The 21,581-nt window shown below is 48.6% G+C and overlaps 2 protein-coding genes across 4 annotated transcripts in view; one reads left to right on the top strand and one right to left on the bottom strand.

The window, feature by feature from the left end:
* The first annotated feature begins 11,343 nt into the window (after positions 1-11,343).
* Positions 11,344-16,860, top strand: CIB3 (calcium and integrin binding family member 3). 2 transcript variants are annotated; one of them, XM_059387776.1, is made up of 6 exons: positions 11,344-11,394; positions 11,614-11,648; positions 13,325-13,436; positions 14,391-14,538; positions 15,408-15,603; positions 16,793-16,860. In XM_059387776.1, exons 1-6 carry the CDS (start codon positions 11,344-11,346, stop codon positions 16,812-16,814), a joined length of 564 nt encoding a protein of 187 aa, XP_059243759.1. In that variant the 3' UTR covers positions 16,815-16,860. The 2 variants fall into 2 exon arrangements, with proteins under 2 accessions (XP_059243759.1, XP_059243761.1); XM_059387778.1 differs by lacking the exons at positions 11,614-11,648; positions 13,325-13,436.
* A 1,516-nt stretch (positions 16,861-18,376) lies between these two features.
* HSH2D (hematopoietic SH2 domain containing) overlaps positions 18,377-21,581 on the bottom strand; it is a 9,384-nt gene continuing 6,179 nt past the window's right edge. For both annotated transcript variants that reach the window (XM_059387774.1, XM_059387775.1), the window contains 2 exons: positions 21,241-21,378; positions 18,377-19,050 (listed from right to left, as the gene is read on the bottom strand). In XM_059387774.1, coding sequence (XP_059243757.1) covers positions 18,484-19,050; positions 21,241-21,378 — 705 coding nt within the window. In that variant the 3' untranslated portion in view covers positions 18,377-18,483. The remainder of the gene's footprint in view (positions 19,051-21,240; positions 21,379-21,581) is intronic.

Genomic DNA, 21,581 nt, shown 5'->3' with positions numbered 1-21,581 from the left:
TTTGCGTACGCCCTTTACGTCCGAACGCCCGCCTCACTTCCTCTTGATTGGTTGAGCTGGGAGGCGCGCCTGCGCTCTTGGCATCCGGAACTGGACCACACTTTCTGGTTGTAGGTGGGGCCTGGAGGGTGTGAGTGGACCTCATCCTTCGCAGGCAGTGTCCTGCCACGCTTGCGGTTGGATGCACTCATTCGGTTTGCCCGGCTTTGGGCCCCCTCGATCCAAGAAGCTCCTTTGAGGGGCTCCTCATTTCCTCCTCCTCCTTTCTTCTTCTTCTTCTCTTCCTCCTCCTCATTCCTCATCCTTTTTTTTTTTTTTTTAAATATTTATTTATTTGAGAGTCAGAGCCCACGCTAATGGCTAGTGGGGGAAGTGGCAGAGGGAGAGAGACTCTAAAGCTGACCTCACACTTAGCGGGGAGCCCAACGTGGGGCTTGATCTCAAGACCCCAGGATCTTGACCTGAGCTGAAATCGAGGGAGTGGGATGTGCAACCAGTTGAGCCACCCAGGTGCCCCAGAATCCCCAGTTCCTAAAACTGCAGTGTTCTCTTGAGTGTTTTGTGTGCACAGGGATGTTCCGTTCTCTTTTACTGCTGTATTTTGAGAGTTGTTTTGTTTTTAAGGTTTTATTTTTAAGTAATCTTTACCCCCACACTGGGGCTTGAGCTCACAACCTCAAGATCAAGTGTCCTGTTCTGCTGACTGAGCCTGCCAGGCACCCCTGAGAGTTTAATAGATAACCTAATTTTGTGAACCTAATCAGTACTTAACTAGTTTTTTCCGGTCTTGGTGAATGATGGTATTATGCGAAGTACAGGTAAATCATATTTGAAAAAAAAATTAAATATATCCTATTGAGGTATAATTTATAAACAGTAAAATGCATGCATTTTAATTGTACTTTTTGATGAATGTTGTCATGTTTACACACCTCTGCATTCAAGACATAGAACATCCCATCACCACAAAGTCCCTTGTTCTCTTTCCCAGTTAACCATCCACGCCCACCCCACCGTTCTCTGCAGGCAACTCTGAACCTGTTCTCTCTCACTGTAGATTAGATTTGTTTTTTGTAAAAGTTTCGTATATATGGAATTATACTATATGCATGGAATTATATACAATCTCTTGAGCTAGAGTTCTTTCAATGAGCATAATGTGTTTGAAATTCTTCCTTTTTTAAAAGATTTTTTGTTTGTTTGTTTGAGAGAGAGCATGCTATTGAGAGAGAGAGAGAGATGGGGTCCAGTGCTGCCCAAGGCAGCCAGTTAACCAACTGAGCCACTCAGGTGCTCCGCTCTAGTTTGTTATAAAAGTACTCCATTTGTATTGCTGAGTGTTATTTCACGGTATACATATACTAAATTTTTAAAAAATCCACTTATCTGTACATGGGCACTTGGGTTTCTTCCAGTTTGGAGCCCTAATGAATGGAGCTGCTGTGAACATCAGTCTATAAGTCTTTGTATGGACCTAAGTTTCATTTCTCTTAGGCTCACTTCTGATGCCTTCGTTACCTTAAGTAGAATAGTAGCAAGGTTTGGTTTTTCTCTTTATAAAATGTTGAGTCTTGGGTGGCTCAGTCGTTAAGCATCTGCCTTCAACTCAGGTTATGATCCCAGGGTCCTGGGATCGAGTTCCGCATCGGGCTCCCTGCTCAGCAGGAAGCCTGCATCTCCCTCTCCCACTCCCATTGCTTGTGTTCCCTCTCTCACTGTCTCTCTCCCTCTCTCTGCTAAATAAATAAATAAAATCTTTTTAAAAATGTTGAGTCTCAGCCACTCTGTTTTGAGGGTTTGATAGAGAAAATAGCTGCATAGGATGTACTGAAAACCCTGATCCAGCAGAGCCATAACACTTGGGGCTCCAATGAGTTGGGGTGTTTCATTCCCTGATAGCATAAGTAATTTGCTTATTGAGTAAGCAGAGCTATTGTCATAACCGAAACATTCCTATTTTTCTTTCCTTCTTTCCTTTTAGGCATTATATTTCTCAGCGTGGATCATCTTCCTCTGGCCCTGGATGAAAATGCTGTCAGGCCTTCCAGCTTTTCTCTCATTGTTTATGTGATATACGGTACTATTGTCACTTTAAGTAGTACATGGTTCTCAATTCAATATGTGGAAGGTCTGGAACTTGATCTGGAAAGAGTAGTCTCTCCTTTTCCTTAGCTGGGACTAACACACACTAAAAAAATAAATAAGGTGGGGCACCTGGGTGGTTTCAGTAGGTTAAAGCCTCTGCCTTTGGCTCAGGTCATGATCCCAGAGTCCTGGTATAGAGCCCCACACTGGGCTCTCTGATCAGCAGGGAGACTGTTTCCTCCTCTCTCTCTCTGTCTGCCCCTCTGCCTACTTGTGATCTCTCTCTCTCTCTCTTCAAATAAATAAACTAATTAAAAATCTTTAAAAAATAAAAAAAAATAAGGCAATGGGCCCAAAATGCCTTATGCTAATCACCACATCGCCAAACACAGACTTGACTTCATTACAGTTTTGGCTCTTCAGAAATGAAATCTTAAACCAGTCAATCAGGAATTCTCTGATCAGCACTAGGGAGGTAATCTGCCTGACAGGGTCATGGGATTGAGCCTGGAGTCAGGCTTTGCAATGAGCATGGAGTCTGCTTGGGATTTTCTCTCTCCCTCTGCCGATTCCTATATCTCTCTTAAATAAATAAATTTAAAAAATGGAATTTTAGGTCTTCTTCCTATCAGAATGTTGTGATTTGCTTTTGTATGTTGAGCTAATACTAAGGGAAACAGAGAAGACTCCAAATCTTCCATAATCCTCTGCTGACATTAAAAATATATATACACACATGCATACGTTCCATTCAAGAAAAGCACACAGTATGGAAAAGGTTAAAAGGAAAAAGAAAAAAAAAAGTAGAAACATCTCTTCCTACCTCTTTTCAAAATGATTCGCAATTTCATTTTTAATATTTTTTGGCACAAAAGTGTATATGCCAACATCTGTATATCTGTGCAATGTTCTTTTATTTACGTCCTTGGTTTTTCATTTAGCAAACTGTCTTTTTTTTCCTAAAGATTTTTAAAATTTATTTTAGAGAGAGTGAGCTAGCGTGTGAGTGAGGGGAGGGGCATAGGGAGAGAGAGCCACCCCCCCAAGGGGACTCCAGGCCGACACTGGAGCGCAGTGTAGGCTCCAACATTATCAAAATGTCTTGAAGCTCTTTACAAGGCCCCAGTTACCTCCACTCACCTTCCTCAATGGCTGGGTGTTCTGAGGCTGAGTGAGGCCCTCCCTAACCAACGCTCATCGACTTGCCCACAATCTCAGCTCACTTTTGCAATGGCCTGAATCAGTAGTATTATATACTACTGTACTACATAGTCCAAGATTACGTACATTTGTGCATTTTAATGTAGACTGCTATTGCCCAAATTGTGCCAAAGACTTTTGAGGGAATGAGGAGGGAGAGAAGCAAAGCCTCCCGGCGTTAGGCCAAAGGAGGGCTCTGGACTGACATTTTCAGTTCTACCTGCAGGGGGCAGCAAGCGACTGCCCAATTCTCCAGCCATAAACTCAACCCTTGGTATTCAAGAGTTAGAAGACAGCGTCCAGAGAGAATGGGTTTCCTGGTATTGCCGGTGGGTCCGGGTTTGCTAGTGGGGTGATCCTTGACAGAATCCGCACCTCAGGGAGGAATAGGACAGACTCCGCTGGGAAAATCTGTTCTCCCCCAGCCAGCCTAGCAAGTTTGACGCTCCTCTCCGGCACTTCCAAGGCTGTGAGCCCTGCAGCAAGTGGCTTGATTTCTCTGACCTTCTCTTTCCTCTTCTATAAAATGGGGCTTCTGCTGCTGCTAACAACAGCTAATACTTCCCTTGGATTTCCATGGATCATCTAATTTACTCCCAAAGCCACCCTGTTACACAAACCATCCTGATTTTACACGTAGGGAAACTGAGGCACAAATTGTAATCCAACCTATGCTGATTGTTCCAGCCTGGCTTTTGTCACCACAGTGTGAGGCCATGCATTGTAAGGTGAGTCACTATTTTATAAACCTCTGTGACAGCATTTCTCAACCTTTCCCCCCACCCCATTATCAGCCCCTAAAGAGAACAGCCCCTAAAGAGAGCTCAATTCAATTTAGTTTAAGGAGAGAAGTTCAGTATCACTGATGAGGTTTTTGTCAAAGATTGAGCTTTAGGGACGCCTGGGTGGCTCAGTGGGTTAAAGCCTCTGCCTTCTGCTCAGGTCATGCTCAGCAGGCAGCCTGCTTCCTCCTCTGTCTCTGCCTGCTTCTCTGACTACTTGTGATCTTTGTCAAATAAATAAATGAAATCTTAAAAAAAAAAAAAAAAGATTGAGATCTGGAGAGAGCCACAAACCATTGAAACATCTAGGGTTTTTGTGTCCCCTCCTCCCAGAGCCAATTTTCACCATCTTAGGAGCAATATTGCCCCTATTGATAATTAATGTTCTAAGAGGAGATTTGTGCTAAATTCCTGTGCTTTTGCTCACTTGAAATTATTTATTTATATTTATTTATTTATTTATTGAAGATTTTATTTATTTATTTTATTTATTTATTTGACAGAGAGAGAGAGAGAGAGAGAGAGATCACAAGCAGGCAGAGAGAGAGAAGGTTTCCCGCTCAGCAGAGAGCCGGATGTGGGGCTCGATCCCAGGACCCTGTAAAATTTTTTGCTTTATATCCTCTTAAAGAGTCATGACATTTAGGGGCACATGGGTGGCTCAATGGGTTAAGCTGCTGCCTTTGGTTCAGGTCATGATCTCAGGGTCCTGGGATTGAGTCCTGCATCGGGCTCTCTGCTCAGCAGGGAGCCTGCTCCCCTCTCTTTCTGCCTGCCTCTCTGCCTACTTTTGACCTCTGTCAAATAAATAAACAAAATCTTTTTTTTAAAAAGTCATGACATTTAAATACACAGAGATTTTTATTATATATTATTTTTGCATATACATACAAAGAAAATAAAATAAATCAGCTAAGGTTTTCTACGTGTCTTCAGACACAGTTACAAATCATCGAAATCACTGTCCAACTCTAAGTGTCCACACTGGTGCTTTATCACATGACACTGCCCTCTGTACCATCGAGGACACTGATAGGGAGGATTTCTTTAACACAATCTGCAGTGTTTCCAAAGAATAGTGTATGGAAAGGGAAAGCAGTTACGCAAGGATGGGAAAACAGGCAAATGCCGCCATAACCAAGAGATCAAGGTCAACATTGTCGGTGACATCATGTAGCTATCAAGTAACCCCAGGTATGATGTGATGAGGAGCACATCTCACCTCTGAGGTCTTCCCCCCAAACCCTATAAACTCAGTCCAATCATGAGAAAATACCAAATAAAAATGAGGGACATTCTATACAGTACCTGACTGGTAATCTTCAGGATTATAAAGGTCATGGGGGAAAAAAAAAGACTAAAAAATCAAAACCAAATAAAACAAAACAGACTGACGGTCAGGAGCCTAAGATCCCAAGTGTGACGTGGGATCCTGACACAGAAAGAAGGAATTGACTGCATATGCACACCCATGTTCATAACAGCGTTAATCACAGCAATCAAAAGGTGGAAAGACACCAAAAGTCCATTGATAGAGGAATGAATAAACAAAATGTGATCTATCCATACAATGGAATATTAGTCTTAAAAGGGAAAGGAATTCTGACATGCTACAATGTGGCTGAACCCAGAAGACATGCTGAGTGAAAGAAGCCAGACGCAAAAGGATAAATACCGTATGACTCCATTTACATGAGGTTTCCAGAATAGGCAAATTCACAGAAACAGAAAGTGGGATGGTGGGATGGTGAGTTCCAGGAACTGGGGGAGGGGAGAATGCAGAGCTGTTTAATGAGGACAGAGTTTCAGTTCTTCAAGATGAAAAGAGGTCTGGGGACAGATGGTGACAGCTGCCCAACAGTGTGAATGTATTCTATCCCACTGAGCTGTGCACTTATAAGTGGTCCAAATGGGGGCGCCTGGGTGGCTCAGAGGGTTAAAGCCTCTGCCTTCGGCTCAGGTCGTGATCTCAGGGTCCTGGGATTGAGCCCCACATCAGGCTCTCTGCTCAGTGGGGAGCCTGCTTCCCCCACCCTCTCTCTGCCTGCCTCTCTGCCTACTAGTGATCTCTGTCAAATAAATAAAATCTTTTTTTAAAAAAAAGTGGTCAAAATGGGGGGCACCTGGGTGGCTCAGATGGTTAAGTATCTGCCTTTGGCTCAGGTCATGATCCCAGGGTCTGGGGATAGAGCCCCACGTTGGGCTCTCTGCTTGGCGAGGAATATGCTTCTCCCTCTCCCTCAGCCTGCTGCTCCCCCTGCAACAATTTTCCCTCAATGGTAACATCTTACCAAACTCTAGTGCAATTTCACAACTGGGATATTGGCATTATTATAGGCAAGATATAGAGCAGTGCATTATCACCAAGACCCTTCTTGAGGCACTTGATATACACCCATCCCCTACCCCCACTCCGTCCCTCCACACTGGCAGCCTGCTGTTCTCATTCCTATAATTTTGTCATTTAAAGAACACTATGTAAGTGGAAACTCACATTACATAACATTTAAGGATTGGCTTCACCCCCCAACAGTCAACAGAATTCCCCAGAGATTCATCCCAATTGTCAGGTGTATCCCTTTTATTGCTGAACGGTGTTCCGCAGTTTGGATGAACCAGTTTGTTTAACCATTCATCTGTTGAAAGATACATGGGTTGTTTCCTGTTTGGGGCTGTTTTGAATAAAACATCCATTACAGGTTTTTATATGAATGCACGTTTTCATTTCTCTTGGATTGCCCAAGAGGGCAAGTGCTGGGTCCTAGGGTGGTTACATTTTGTTTTTATCATATTTTATTGTAGTAAGAGTACTCAACGTAAGCTGTAAACTCTTCATAAGTTTTTAAGTGTACAAAGCATTATTGTTGGCTATAGATATAATGTCCAGTAAACCTCTGGAACTTATTCGTCTTGCTTGATGAATCTTGCTTTTGTGCCTGTTGGCTAGTAAGCCACGTTCTCCCCTCCCCCAGCCCCTGTGAACCACCATTCTACTTTCTCCTCCTGTAAGTGGAATCCAGTAGTATTTGTCTTTCTGTGACTGGCTTATTTTACTGAGCAAATGCACTCAGAGGTCACCCGTGTTGTTACGTATTGCACAATTTCCTTCTCCCACCCCCACCCCCACCCCCCACCCCGTACCTATATGTCCTATTTTCTTTATCCTTTCATCCATCCATGGACATTTAGGTTGTTTCCATATCTTGGCTATTGTGAATAATGCTGCAGTGAACGTAAGAATGTTAATACCTCTTTTGAGATCCTGATTTCGTTTCTTCTGGATGTATACTGGCATCTATGGGAGATCTATTTTTAATTTTTTGGCACTTCCATACCTGTTTCCATGGCTGGTGCTATGGAATTTGCATTCCAACCCACATTGCACAGGGTTGCCATTTCTCTACATCCTCATCAACACTTACCGGCTTTTGTTCTTTTCATGATATCCATCCTGATAGTGATATCTCACTGTTGTTTTGATTTGTTTTCCCCTGATGATTTTTGAAATGCCGTATTGTCATTATGATTCTAAATTCTTTACCTTATATTACAAGGGGGAAATTGTTGCCTATTATTTGTCATAATATAAGCTGGTATTTATCCATACTAAGATAAAATTAATTCATGTGTGCCATGAAAAATTATTTCTTTGGAAATGCAATAAAGAAAAATCCCATGATTGGAGCTGGGTGTCAGAGAGGCAGCCTCTGCTGGCGGACCAACTGGAGGAGTAGCTTGGTAATTTTAATTAGTGCTTGGTGAGCTCCAACACAGAACCACCCTCTTGCCCTCCTCCAACTGTGTCAAACTTACTCCAGCCTCAGGACCTTTGCACTTGCTCTTCTCACTGCCAGGGACTCCCTTCCCACTCACGATTCCCTCAGTTCCCTCCAGTCACTACTCAAATGCTGCTTCTTCAGGGGGGCTTTCCTCTCCCAATCCATTTAGCCCAACCTCTTCTCTCTCTATCCCTGCCCCATTTTATTTTTCTTCCTGGAGCTTTACACTCCTGACTAATTATGTGTTTATTTGGTTGCTTCCCCACTGGCACAAGAGCTCCATGAGAACACTGCCTTCGTATCGTCAGGACCTAGGACAGTGCCTGGCACACATTAGGTGCTCAATAATTAATTGTTTATGGGTGGGGAGACACATAGCCAAATCACGGAGTCCCTGATAGGGTGAGGCATAGGAATCTGGACTTCAACCATGAGGCACTGGGGAGTAAGGAGGTGTTTGCTAATTCGTTTTCTTATTGTTTTCATTTTTTTTAATGTTTTTACATGCAAAAAAACTCACCCTTTTTGGTGTACAGTTCTATGAGTTCTGATAAACGAATACAGCCATGTAACCAATACTACAATCAAAATATAGAACAGTTTCATCTCCCCTAAGTTTCCCTTGTTCCTCCATCTGCAGCCCCTGGCAACCATTGATCTGTTTTCTGTCCCTATAGTTTTGTCTTGTTGAGTATGTCATCCTGATGGAATCGTCCAGTAGGTAGCCTCTTGAGTCTGGCTTCTTTCGGTTAGCCTAACACATCTGAGGTTCTTTCATTTTGTGCGTATCTGTAGTTAATTCCGTTTTATGGTTGAATAGTCGTCTCTTGCATGTATGGACCCCAGTTTAACCATTTCGCAGGTGAAGAATATTTGCATTGCTTCCAGTTTTTAGTCATTATGCATAAAGTCGCTATCGCTCTTCCTGTACAGATATTTTTAAAAACAGAGATATAGGGACGCCTGGGTGGCTCAGTTGGTTGGACGACTGCCTTCGGCTCAGGTCATGATCCTGGAGTCCCGGGATCGAGTCCCGCATCGGACTCCCAGCTCCATGGGGAGTCTGCTTCTCTCTCTGACCTTCTCCTCATTCATGCTCTCTCTCACTGTCTCTCTCTCAAGTAAATAAATAAAATCTTTAAAAAAATAAAAAAAAAAACAGAGATATAATTCACCCACCCTACAAGTGATCCTTTAGAGTGTGCAGTTCAGTGAGATTTATCCCCTTCACGGAGTTGTGCAACTGTCACCACCGTCTAGTTCCAGAACATTCTTGTCACTCCAGAAGGAAACCCCAGCCCCCTGAACAGTCAATCTCCTTCTCCCTCCCCCAGCCCCTTAGCAACCACTACATGTGCTGTCTCTGTGGACTTGGCACTTCTGAACATTTCATATACATGGAATCACGCACTAGGTGGCCTTTTGTGTCCGACTGCTTTCACACAGTGTGGTATTTTCAAGGCTTATCCTCGTTGTGGCAAGCATCAGTGCTTCATTTCTTTTATATGACTGGATAGTATTCCATTGTATAAATGGACCACAATTTTTTTTTTTAAGGAAAAAATTTTTAAGGTTTTATTTATTCATTTAACAAAGAGGGAGAGTACAAGCAGGGAGAGCAGCGGGCAGAGTGGGAGGGAGAAGCAAGCTCTCTGCTGAGCCAGGAGCCGGATGTGGGACTCGATCCCAGGACCCTGGGATCATGACCTGAGCCAAAGGCAGGCACTTAATGAACTGAGCCACCCAGGTGTCCCACAAACCACAATTTCTTCATCTATTCATCTATCGACAAACATCTGAGTTGTTTCTACTTTGGGGCTATTTTGAATAATGCTGCTATGAACATTCACATACAAGTCTTTATGGGCACATACATTTTCAATACTCTCCACCTCGGAGTGAACACTTTGGGGTCATATGTTAACTCTATGTTTAACTTCTTAAAGAACTGCCACACTGTTTTCCAAAGCAGCCGCACCATTTTGCATTCCCACCAGCAGTGTATGAGCATTCCAGTACCTCCACATCCTGGCCAACAACTTGCTATTTTATGTCTTTTTTGTTGTGATCCCGGGGTCCAGGGATCAAGCACCGCATTGGGCTCCCTGCTCAGTGGGGAGTCTGCATCTCCCTCTCTCTGCCCTTTCTCCAACTCGTGCTCTCCCTCTCTCTCAAATAAGTAAGTAAAAAAATAAGATCTTTAGAGGGAGAAAGAATCTCAAGCAGACTCCGTGCTGAGCATGTAGCTGGACATGGGGCTCAATCTCATGACCCTGAGATCATGACCTGAGCTGAAACCAAGAGTCAGAGGCTTAACTAACTGTGCCACCCAGGCACCCCTATAGGAAAGTTCTAATCCATTTTCCAGAGTGGCTGGACTTTTTGCAACTCCACCAGCAATTAATAAGAGCTCCAGTTGTCTCACATCCTCTCTAATACTTGATATTGTCAGGGTTTTTTTTTTTTTCTTTCAAATCATCCCAAGGGGGTCTTTAAAGCCGAATCATAGTCACATTCTACAAGATGGCCTCACACACTGGGGTGGATGAGAATTGATGATGTGATCGTCCAGGCCAGAGAGACTGGGAATGAGGGATGGGGAAGATCCCAGAGCAGTTCAGGGAGGGTGAGGGGTGGCAGTGGAAAAGGCTGAGCAGGAGAAGAAAGTGGAGGGACAGGAGAGACCCAAAGGAAGAAGAGCGTGGAGCACCAGTTTGAGGACTTTTGACCCCCAGGTGTTCTGCCCAAAAGGATTCTGGGTCTTAATAAGGTTGGTAGCTGTTACCTTGTATGTACCCATTGAGGATTCATGGTGAACATTAGCATGCTAACGGCTCTGAAAAAGTCCTGCAATAAGGAATTCTGTTTGATATTATTTAACTGACTGTTCTCTAACTTACACCTTGGATCACTTTTCTTAAGCTATAACATCATCAATCATCATCATCACCTTCAGTGTACATCTGGGGACCTCTTTAGCTTGTTTGCCCAGTGCCTAAAATTGACTTAAACCAAATGGTTAAAAAAATTTTTAATGGTCTCGTTAGATCTTCAGGACGACTCGATGAGTTAGGTACTAATATAACTTCCAACTTACAAACGAGGCTTACAGGTGATGTGTCTAAGGCACAAAGCTGGTGGGTGGAGAGGCGGTATTTGAGCTGGGATCTGCTTGCTGTCTCCCCATCACCCTGCGTGTCTCTGGAAGGGGCCCCATACCCCCACTTCACCCAGTCATGGCAGATGTGGTCTGCTCTTCTGGGACCTCCTGCAGTCCATCTTGTCCTGATGGCCATGAACGTACTCGGGCTGTTGCCCAGAGAGCTCAGCTGTAACTTGATCTCACCAGGCTGGGGGTGACGGGCGGGTGGGCAGGTGACGCCAGGGCAGGGAGATTTGCCCAGACACTGGTGTGCAGCTGCCTGGAAGCCTGTGTGGTCCTGAGGAGACTGGGGTCTTTGGGAGCTTGTCTCAGAGTCCTGGCAGTAGTCATCACCATGGGCAACAAGCAGACAGTCTTCACTCATGAGCAGCTGGAAGTGTATCAGGTAGGGGTGATGGGCTGGGCCCTCAGGAGGTTTGGCAGCCTTGGCTTCCTGGCCTGAGAAGTGGGGACAGCATCATTTGTCCTGGGTGTGCAGCCAACAAGCATTCCTGGTGCAGCTCTGTGTGCAACAACAGGCAGAAATGGCCGCGCAGTGGGAGGGAGAGGAAGGTGGCCTCTGAAGCAGGCTCTGGGCCAAGCCGACATCTATCTCTCTCTGCAGGATTGCACCTTCTTCACAAGAAAGGAAATCATGAGGTCAGTCTGGGGAGAAAGGGAGGAAGATCTGGAAACAACTTTCTCTCCTTCGCTGGAGGATGTTTGTAATTGACCAGGGCTGAGTGCCCCATGGTGGTTAAAACACAAAGGGAGGGATTGCGGGCATGGTCAGTGGATGGAGGCCGAGATGGGGATGCTGAGAAGCCACGTCTTGTCACATCGTCACTGTCTCTAGGTTGATTAGCTTGGGCTTTCTCCCAAGGGTTGTGGGGAGTCATGGAGAGTATGTGAGCAGGGGTGTGGGGGAGTGGGAATCAGCATGTTAGAAAGATCCCCCCTCCCGCGGCCAGTGTGAAGAGGCTGGGACTGAAGGCTGGGCACCTGGGGGCAGAGGCTAGAATCAGCTCTGGGTTGTGGGGGTAGCATCCAGGTAAGGGTGCGGGTAGGCAGTCTGTGGCCGCTGCAGGTTGCTGGCATGCACTAGAGAGGCATAGATGGGTATCCCACGTTACTGCTCAGTGCCCACGCAGCCATTGTCCAGAGGCCCCGACCCATGAACTCGGAGCTATGAAACCCAAGCCGGCCGGGGTTCAGATACAGAGTGATAGGGGCCAAGGCCCGAATTGTGTGGGCATGGAATATCCATTATTGATGGGCACACCTTTCACCAGTGAGCCCCATTGTCTGGGTGAGGACAGCTCATAGGGTCACCCTGGCCATCAGAATCAGATTACTGATGGGGAAACTGAGGCTTGGACAGGGGAGGCTGACCCCAGCTTTGCAGATGGGCAGAGCTCCAAGGAGTTAGAGGGCTGACATTTCGTCCACCCAAGCTTTTTGTTTATCAGCAGAATAACTCAAGCTCAGAGGGGAAGAGGAAAATGCTCATGGCCATGCAGAAGCCCAGACCCAGACTGTTCCCTGAGGGGGCCCAGACAGGGACCTGGGTGGTCAGGACTGAAATTCCAGATACCTCCTCTTCGAGTTCCTAGCCATCATATGGCCCAGGGGTTCCCATCTCCCTTGGAATCAACCCTTAGCAGCTTGGGGACCTCTGACTCACCAAAGATAGTCTCACCAAGGCTGCTGCTTTTCATGCCCCCAGTGAAGACAGGGTGACAGCAGGGGAGCACACTGGAGTGGAGAGCTGGCCTCACCATCTAGCTGGTGTCAGTGGTATTTGGTATTTTGCAAAATGTCTTGCATGCATTAAAAAATCCCGAATATTGGCCTTTTGTCTCTGCTCTGGCCCAGTTAAGGAATGCTTGCATTATGGGGAAGAAGGAAGGAAAATGTGAGAATGGGGGGGTCTCTAGAGCCAGCGGCCAACAATGTGATGATACTCAGAGATTCAGAGATTCACTCGGACTCTCTGAATTTTGATGTGAAACGATCTCACCTTAAGCACACTCCCTTTCGCCATCCCCACCTGCCTGGTCAGCTCCTACTCATTCTTCAAAGCCCAGTGTCAATGTCTCCACTGAGTTTCCCCTGGCTCTGGGGCCCTCTCCACTATGGCCCTGTCCCCAGGGGGTAGACGTGCCTGTGTTTGGCTCTGTGTGCTTGAGGATAGGGCCCAGAGTAGATGACTCTTGGAGACCCATGATCCTTCAGTCCTCCTGTGTGGAGTGAGCAGTGGCAAGAATGAGAGAAAGGGGACAAGTCCTCCCCATGCCATCGCCCAGCCCTGCCCGGTGTTTCCCTCCCCGCACCAGGCTCTTCTATCGCTACCAGGACCTGGCTCCCCAGCTTGTTCCCCTCGACTATACCAGCAGCCCTGATGTGAAGGTGCCCTACGAGCTCATCGGCAGCATGCCCGAGCTGAAGGTATTTGCGGGCCATTGGGCAGGCAAAGAAAAAATAGTAAGGATACCTGCTGTGGCATTCCTATGAAGTGGATGCATTTTAAAGATGTAAGAAGTGAGGTTCAGAGAGGTTAAGAAACTTGGTCATGGTCACACAGCTAGGATGTGACAGAGACAGGATTCAGACCGGGGAGTCGTTGGAACGATGGGATGAGATAATGCTGGTGAAGGGCTTGGCATGGGGTCTATGGCATGGCAAGTAGTCAGGGAACCTGAGTTCTGCTTTTCATAGCAAGAGCCGCTAAAAAGGCAGGTCCTTCTCAGCTGGATGTTTGTCACATAGTTTGTGTTGCCAAAGGGGATTTGTGGGGTGAGGGACTGAGCAGAGATGATTTTATCACAAGAGACAGAGACCTCATTGGAGAGGGACAAAATGTATTGGAACACAGGAGGAGAAACCCCAGGCGGCAGAGCTATCACTGGGTCTGGCTGGAACCCGGGTTTCTGAGGGTGTGCTCAGGAGTCTCTCCCCATCTCTCAGCTTCCCCCAGGAAGGGGCTTTAGTCTCAGGCAGCCTGTCTGCCCGAGGTGGTGAAGGGAAGCCCCGGTGGTCCCAGATCCCTCCTGCCAGCTCTCCAACCACCGGAAACCAGGTCCCTCCAGATGCATCTTCCAGGGAAGCCTCTGATTGGCCAGTTTGAGTCACGCTACCTACCCCAGAACCAATCATGGTTGCCAATGGTAGCGCTGTCTGATTGGCCTCAACCAGGTCACGTGGTTCCATCTGGAGCCACAAGTGAGGTCAAGGCCACCCAGACCACAGGTCCAGAGCAAGGAGTTGCCTGAAGGCCACGGGCGGGAGGAAGTTTGAAGGTGGGGGGTACTTGAAGGTTTCAGGAAGGTGGATGCTGAGAGCGTTTCCATAGGGAGCCCGGAGTCCCGGGTCAGGGATGGCCTCTCTGCTTCCTGCCTCCAGGACAACCCGTTCCGCCAGAGGATTGCCCAGGTGTTCTCTGAGGACGGGGACGGGCACATGACCTTGGACAACTTCCTGGACATGTTTTCCGTGATGAGCGAAATGGCTCCCCGCGACCTCAAAGCCTATTATGCTTTTAAAATTTATGGTGCGTGCAGGGCATGGGGGTGGGGGAGCGTGGGAGTGGGGTGGGGAGTGGGAACGAGACCTTGCCTGGGACCAGGGGCTGCGCTGCCATCACTGATGTCTCCCCGGGGGTTTTGAGGCCCTGCGTGGCCCTGTCCTGCACACTTGGTACTTGCTCCCCTCACCCCCTTACTCCTTTCCAGCCACACTGGCCTTCCTCTTCCTCCAGCACTCCAAACTCTTCCTCCCTCCCGGCCTCTGCATCTGCTGTTCCCTCTGCCTGCCAGCGCCTTTTCCTGGACTCCTGCTCATCTTGAAGTCTAGGGCAAAAGCAGTTCCACCCTCAATCACTCTCCACCCCACATCCTAGTTCCCTTCTAGCACGGAGCAGTGCTGCTTAATTTCTGTTCATAATCTGTTCATTTCTTATGGATTTCTCTCTGATGAGACCCAAGGGCAGCAACAGTGTCTGTTTTCTTCCCCATCGGTCTCTTATGCTCAATAAATACTTGTTGACTGACCGAATGAATGGACATTTATCATAGCGCCTAGGACATAGTAGGTGCTCACTAAAAACCTGTCGAATTAACGGAACTTTGTCACAGTGCTTAGAACATAATAGGCACTCTCTAAATCCTTATTGAGTGAGTAGATGAAAAACAGTCACATATGCCTGGCACATAGTAGGGGCTCAATAAATACTTGGAGAGTGAATGAATGACCTCCCACCAGGACTCTGCTCAATTCCAAAGCAAGACCCAGCTATTATCGCAGGGTTTTGGTTTCTCTCCAGTGCCTCACTTTGCTCCTCTGTAACATGGGGTCAAGAGGCCCAACCTGCCTGTGCCCAGCTGTGCCCCCACTCCATATCCCCTCCATCCCACTGCACAGACTTTAACAATGATGGCTACATCTGTGCGTGGGACCTGGAGCAGACAGTGACCAAGCTGACGCGGGGGGAGCTGAGTGCTGAGGAGGTGAGCCTGGTGTGTGAGAAGGTGCTGGATGAGGCCGATGGTGACCACGATGGGCGGCTGTCCTTGGAAGACTTCCAGAACATGATCCTGCGGGCACCCGACTTCCTCAGGTGTGACACTCCTTGCCACTTTGCATGTCTGAGAGGGGCTCCTACAGAACTAGTTCACAGACTCCATTTGTGAAAGTTCCTCTGTTCATTCATTTGTGACCTTGGAGAACTTTCCCAGCCTTCCTGGCCTCAGTCCCTGCATCTTTAAAATGGGGATAATTGGGGACCCTGTGGGTAATGCCCTGTGGGTGGATGCAGCTCTTTGGGTGAATGCAACATGGCTGGTCTTCAGTGCTCACTTGCCTGAACATTTGGCAGTGAACAGAGTGTACAACTGTACTGGGCAGTCCTGGAGAGAATCAGAGCCCCCATCGTAGGGCAGATAGCCAGTTAATACAGGGGGTGGACCAGCCACCTGTTTTTGTACCTCTCGTGAGCAGAGAATGATTTTTATGTTTCTTAAATGGCAGGGGAAAGATTAAAGACTAATAGTGCTCTGTGACTCGTGAAATGGATATGAAATTCAAATTTCCGTGTCCAGCAGTGGTTTATTGGCACACAGCCAGGCCTGCCTGTACTTGGATTGGCCATGGTTGCTTTCGAGCTACAAGGCCCAGCTGACTCCTTGCACGAAGCTGGAAATACCAACCGATTGGCTCTTTATGGGACAAGTTGGTCGATCCCTGAGTTAGTACATGGAAAGACTTTATGGCAGGGTTGGCACACAGTAGATGCTCTATATCTGTGTGCTGGGGTTGCAGTCGTGGCTATTACTATGTGTCCTGACATGCACAGAGGGCACCCCCACCACCTGGAGAAGCGCGGCTGGTCTCTTAGCAGACAGAGACAGGAATAATGACAACTGAATGAGCCCTACAGAAGACAGCATCTCTGTGTGGCAGTTGCCCTGTGCATTTGCCCCCTTGGCCCTCATTATAGCCCCAAGCAGAGGGATGGCTATTATCCCCATTTTACAGAGAAGTAAACTGAAGCCCAGGGGTAGCCATTCACTCAAAGTCCCACAGCAAGTCTGCGGCGGAGTCAGGATGTCAACTCCCGTCCACAGAGGTGTGCTTTCCACCCCTGTGGGGGTCGAGGGGGGCCGCAGCCTGGGGTTCTTGAGGGGATCCATCTCCTGCTGTGGTTCCTGGCCTCAGGAAGTCCCTACGGGAGAGTTCGGGGATGGGAGGGGTGACAAAGGAGGGCCACCTTCTCTGCCTGATGACTCACTCCATCTTTTTGCACCCAGCACCTTCCACATCCGCATCTGAGTGCACCATGGAGGAGAAGCCGGGTCAGAGGAGGACGGGGTGACCCCTCAATCCATGGTGGAATCCGATCTCCCTGGGTTCCAGGAATAAACACACATCATTGAGTCACATCTGCTTGGAGGACACGTGTTTCACCTTAAACCTGCCGGATGGGAGAGAGGAAGCCTGGGCTCTCACCTCTGCCCTCACTGCGTGACCCTGGGTGTGGCTGTGCCCTCTGAACCCTGATCTCCCCATTTATACTAGGGAGTGGCTGACTTCTAGATCTCTGGCCACCGTGAGAGCTGGAGGTGCACTGGTGGCTGTGAGTTTTGGGGGGCAGAGACCAGATGTGGAGATCACGCCCATGGGATCTCACCCCCGGGCCTCCCAAGGCTGAACCCTGCCTCCAACCTCTTAAGTCTCCTCTTTCCTCCCAATCCTTGAGCTTCTCAAAGGGACCAAAGCTTTAACTCCATGCTCATTCATTAGAACAGCCAGAGGAAGTCTCTGGGGGAGGTGGCAGCAATGTCATTCTCTGAGGCTGGCACTGTACTTTACAGTTTACAAAGCACGCATCTCTCTGCCATTGCATTGGCTGCCTGTGGCATCCCGGTGGGGTTGACTAAGAAGCAATCACACTTCATTCGGAGCAAACGGACTCATTAGCCCAAGGCTACACCTCACACATCATCTACAAAGGCAGCCTTGAGCCCAGGCCCATCTCTTTCCAGATCCCAGAATATCTACACTATGAGGATTTGAGAAGCCCCACATCCACTCCACCACATCTGGGGGCTCACTTAGAGCCCCAGTAATTCCAGGGAGGGATGGTCATTCCTGGAATCGAAACGAGCTGCCAGGCCCCTTCCCAGGCCCTTCCACTGTGTGTCATTGCTCACCCCCCCCCCCACAGCTTCCACTTACTAAGCAACTACTGTGAGCCAAAGCCTCAGTTTTTATGTGCATCCTTTTGGTTCATCCTGAGGTAGAGAGATTGCTTCTCTCCCCATTTTCCAGATGAGAAAACAAGCCCAGAGAGGTGTAGGATCTCACTAGAGGTCACACAGTCTTGTGACCTGGGATTTCCTCCAGAACCCACTGCTAACCATGACCCGGGGCTGGCTGTCTTCTTCTTTAAAGGGGCTCATATGCTTCTCCTAAAGCTGATTTTGATGTTGGAAGTGTGTACCGTGTGCAAAGCCCGCTCCAAATCTCACCTCCTTCATTTGCACGAGAACCCCGGGAGGAAGATGTGAAGAGCTCTGTTTATGGGTGAGGATGTACTTAGGGGTGAGCCAGGGGCAGAGGATGTAGGGAAAGAACTCCAAGTGACTGGGTTTCAAATCCTGGCACTGACCTCCTATAACCGGGTGACCTTGGCTGTGCCTCTCCTCCTCTCTGACCCCTAGTCTCTTCTTTAAAATATGCAGCATGAACCTACCTGCTGGGCCTGCTCAGAGGCGGAACAGAAATAATGAACGTGGAAGCTTTGGCGTGAGGCCTGGCACACAGTAGATGCCCTAGACCCTTCCTGTAACTGGTTATTATTACTCAAATCACCACGTCACCCCACCAGCAGCTGCAGGACCAGACCCAAGCAATGTCTTTATTACATTTCTCGGTTCCTGAGGACTAATAACAAGGGGTCCAGTGTGAGCAACCCCCAGAGCCAGGACAAAGCTCTCCTTTAACAGTACCCAGGGGCAAAGGGTGGTGGTGGGTGGTACTCCTCAGGGAGCCAGTCCTTCTGGGATTCTGCCAAGTCCTTTGTCTCTGGTCTGGACACTTTGGAGGACAGAGCCCTCACTACCGCTTGGTGCCAACCCTTGACCCTCGGGGTCGCCTCACTCCAGCTGGCCAATCTTGAGGCTTTCCTGGATGGGTCGGCTCTGTCTCTCCGATCCTGGGGCCATGAGGGGCTTGCAGGGGACATGGCCACTGAGCTGTCTGTGTCGACGTTATCGTCCCAGTGTGTGTCACCTGGCGTGGTCCTTGAGCTGTGTGTCGCTGTTGGTGGCCCAGCACTCCAGAGCGAAGACAAGTTCACAGATGGCAGGTGGAATGGCAGCTGCTGCTGGACCCTCTTGCCTGTCTCAGGGAGTGTCTTGAGGTTCCTCCAGAGTTTCCGGCAGGCCTTCTCAAGAGGAGCTTTTGGGGGGCAGGAGGAAGTGGCTTCCTCCGTGGAGACTCTGTCCATCTGTGCTCGTGGCTCCCTTCCCTTTGGCCAGTGAAGCAGGACCGGGCTTGCTGAGGTCTGAAACCAAGAGCAGGTGAGACCTGGGCCATCCCACCCACCAGAGCTCTAAATCTGCCCTGGAGGTTGGGACATGGGTCCCACTCAGACATCTGGAGGGGTGAGAAGGACCCCAAGTGAACCCCCAAACCTGATCCCATGCCCCCTCCCCCTCCGCATGAACACCTTCATTATCTCCCCCAGAGACTGGCAAACTCTTTCCATAAAGGGCCAGAGAGTAAATATTTTTAAGTTTCTTGGCCACACAGTCTCTGTTCTGAGGCAACTGAGATGGTTCGTCAACGAGTGAGTGGAGTGTGCCTGCATTCCAGCAAAACTTGATGGATATGCAAATTCCACTTTCATCTGATTTTCACAGCTCATGACATATTATTTTCATTTTTATGCTTTTCGACTGCTCAAAAACATGAAAGCCATGCTTAGCTCATGGGCCAGACAGAAACAGGCCAGATGGAGTCCTCAGGCCCTGACCTACTTGGTCATTCAGGTGACCTTGGTGGCAGATGCCGACAATGCCCCATCCATCTCCCTTTGCCCTGAGCACTCAGTGCCCCCAGCTCCACTCCCAAAGGCCAGCAGAGGGGACTCTGGCCGGGGTCCTTCTATGAACCCATGGCAGGCCAGAAGTGCAGAGAATTAAAATCTCCCAGGAGTGGCACTTGACCAAGGACTAATGGGAGATGGAGTATCAATACCCCAACTCCTTTCCCCTAAGGTGGGATAACCGGAATGCATGTCCCATGCAGAGTTCCAGCCTTCCCGGGGGGAGACCAAACCCTGGCTTCCCACAGGGGAACCTGCTCCCTAACACGCCCTTCCTGCGCCGCCCTCTTCTGTCCCACTTCCCCACTCCCCTACTGGCACATCTTGGGATCACCTCCCAAATAATGGAGGCCCCAGGGACTCAAGCCATGACAGCAGCTCGCTTCCCCTCACCCCCCACCTCCAGATTCCCTTCTAAAATGCCTAAAATATCCTCTTCTTGCTCTACCCCCAGGGATCCTTTTCTGGTCCCTCCCAGTCTCTGCCTTGGACAGTCCCTGCCTCCTTCCTGCCACCTCCTTACTGCCACCAGGCTGCCCCTCCTGCAGCTGGCAGCCACAGGCTCTCTCATTGCAACTCCCCCTGCACAACTAGACTAGAATGCCAGCTCCTCACCCAGGCCCCAAGGCCCTGCATGACTGGCTCCTGCTGTTCCTGGCCCCTCACCTCCCAGGGACCTCCCTTTCATTCAGCCCACTCCATACACATACAGGCTATTGTTGTTCTTTTGATCTGCAAATACACTGAGCCTCCGGACCTTTGCATGTGCTCTTTTCTCTACCTGAAACACCCTCCCTGCATCACTGTGTGTGACTGACTCCTCCTTATCCTATGCATCCCAGGTCTACACCGCCTCCCCCAGGAGGTCTTCCCTGACTGTTTCCTTCACCACTTAGCTCCACACCCACTGATGTTCATCCTACCAGCCTGTTTCATTGCCACTATTATCAGAACTTCCTTGCCATGTGGGGGCATGGAGAACACCACTCACTATCACAGTCTGATAGGGGATGCAGACAGGAAACATGAAAACCTACAAATAAACTTTAACCCAGGAAAAGACCAGTTAAATTATGAATACCTCCCAGAGCTCACAGTCTGATAGGGGAGGCAGGCAGGAAACATGAAAATGCACAAATTTTTAAACCACAAAAAGACTTTTTAAATTGTGAGGAGAGCTCTGCAGTGAATGAACAGAGTGAGGTGATGGAGAATGCAGAGGGGACTACTTCCAGTCTGGAGTCTGGAGAGGGAGACACTTGAAGAATTGAAGAAAGAAGCCAGGCATAGGAAATCTGGGAGCAGAGCACACACAGCATGTGCAAAGGCCCTGAGGTTGGTGGCACAAACATGTGCAAAGTTCCTGAGGTGGGACCAGCACATGCAAAGATCCTGAGGCTAGTTTGATGCATCAGAACAACAGAAAGGATAACAGAGAGGCTGGAGCTGGGCTGGTGCTGGACACAAGGAGTAGCTGAGGTCACCGTTTGGATTTTCATTGCAGTGTCTTGAAAAATCACCGGAAGGTTTTATATTTAGAGCTATAGGGTCTAATTTTTCACTCTAGAAAGTCTCCTCTGTCAGCTGTTGGCCACTTCTGCCCCTGCCCCACCCCTGTGTTGGAGATGCGAGCTTTCTGTCACATACCTTCTCAGGTGCAGCCCTGGGATAGGAGGAGGAAGGATTCTGATGCTCCCTGGGGACATGGGCGGGGCTGGTGACTTCCTCAGTCAGTGCATTGGAGTAAAGGAAGAGATCCTCATAATCCAAGTTCTCTGGATCCTTCTGTAGGGCAGAGGGCGTGTACTGCTCATCTCCCTCCCAAGGAGGGAGATGGGGGTGGTCCCAGGGTCCCAGACAAACCCTAGAAGGTGGTGCTCAGGACCTGCCTTGCCCATGAACCTTGTATGGAAGCCTGCCCCTCCCACAGTAGCTTCGGAGGGTAGGAGCAACCCCTCCACCCCCTCACCCCCCCCCCCCCCCCCCCC

The sequence above is a fragment of the Mustela nigripes genome, chromosome 2 (genome assembly GCF_022355385.1).
Source record: "Mustela nigripes isolate SB6536 chromosome 2, MUSNIG.SB6536, whole genome shotgun sequence".
NCBI classification, from domain to species: domain Eukaryota; kingdom Metazoa; phylum Chordata; class Mammalia; order Carnivora; family Mustelidae; genus Mustela; species Mustela nigripes.
The sequence above is the reverse complement of the archived record's forward strand: the minus strand, read 5'-3'. Positions and strand labels throughout refer to the sequence as shown.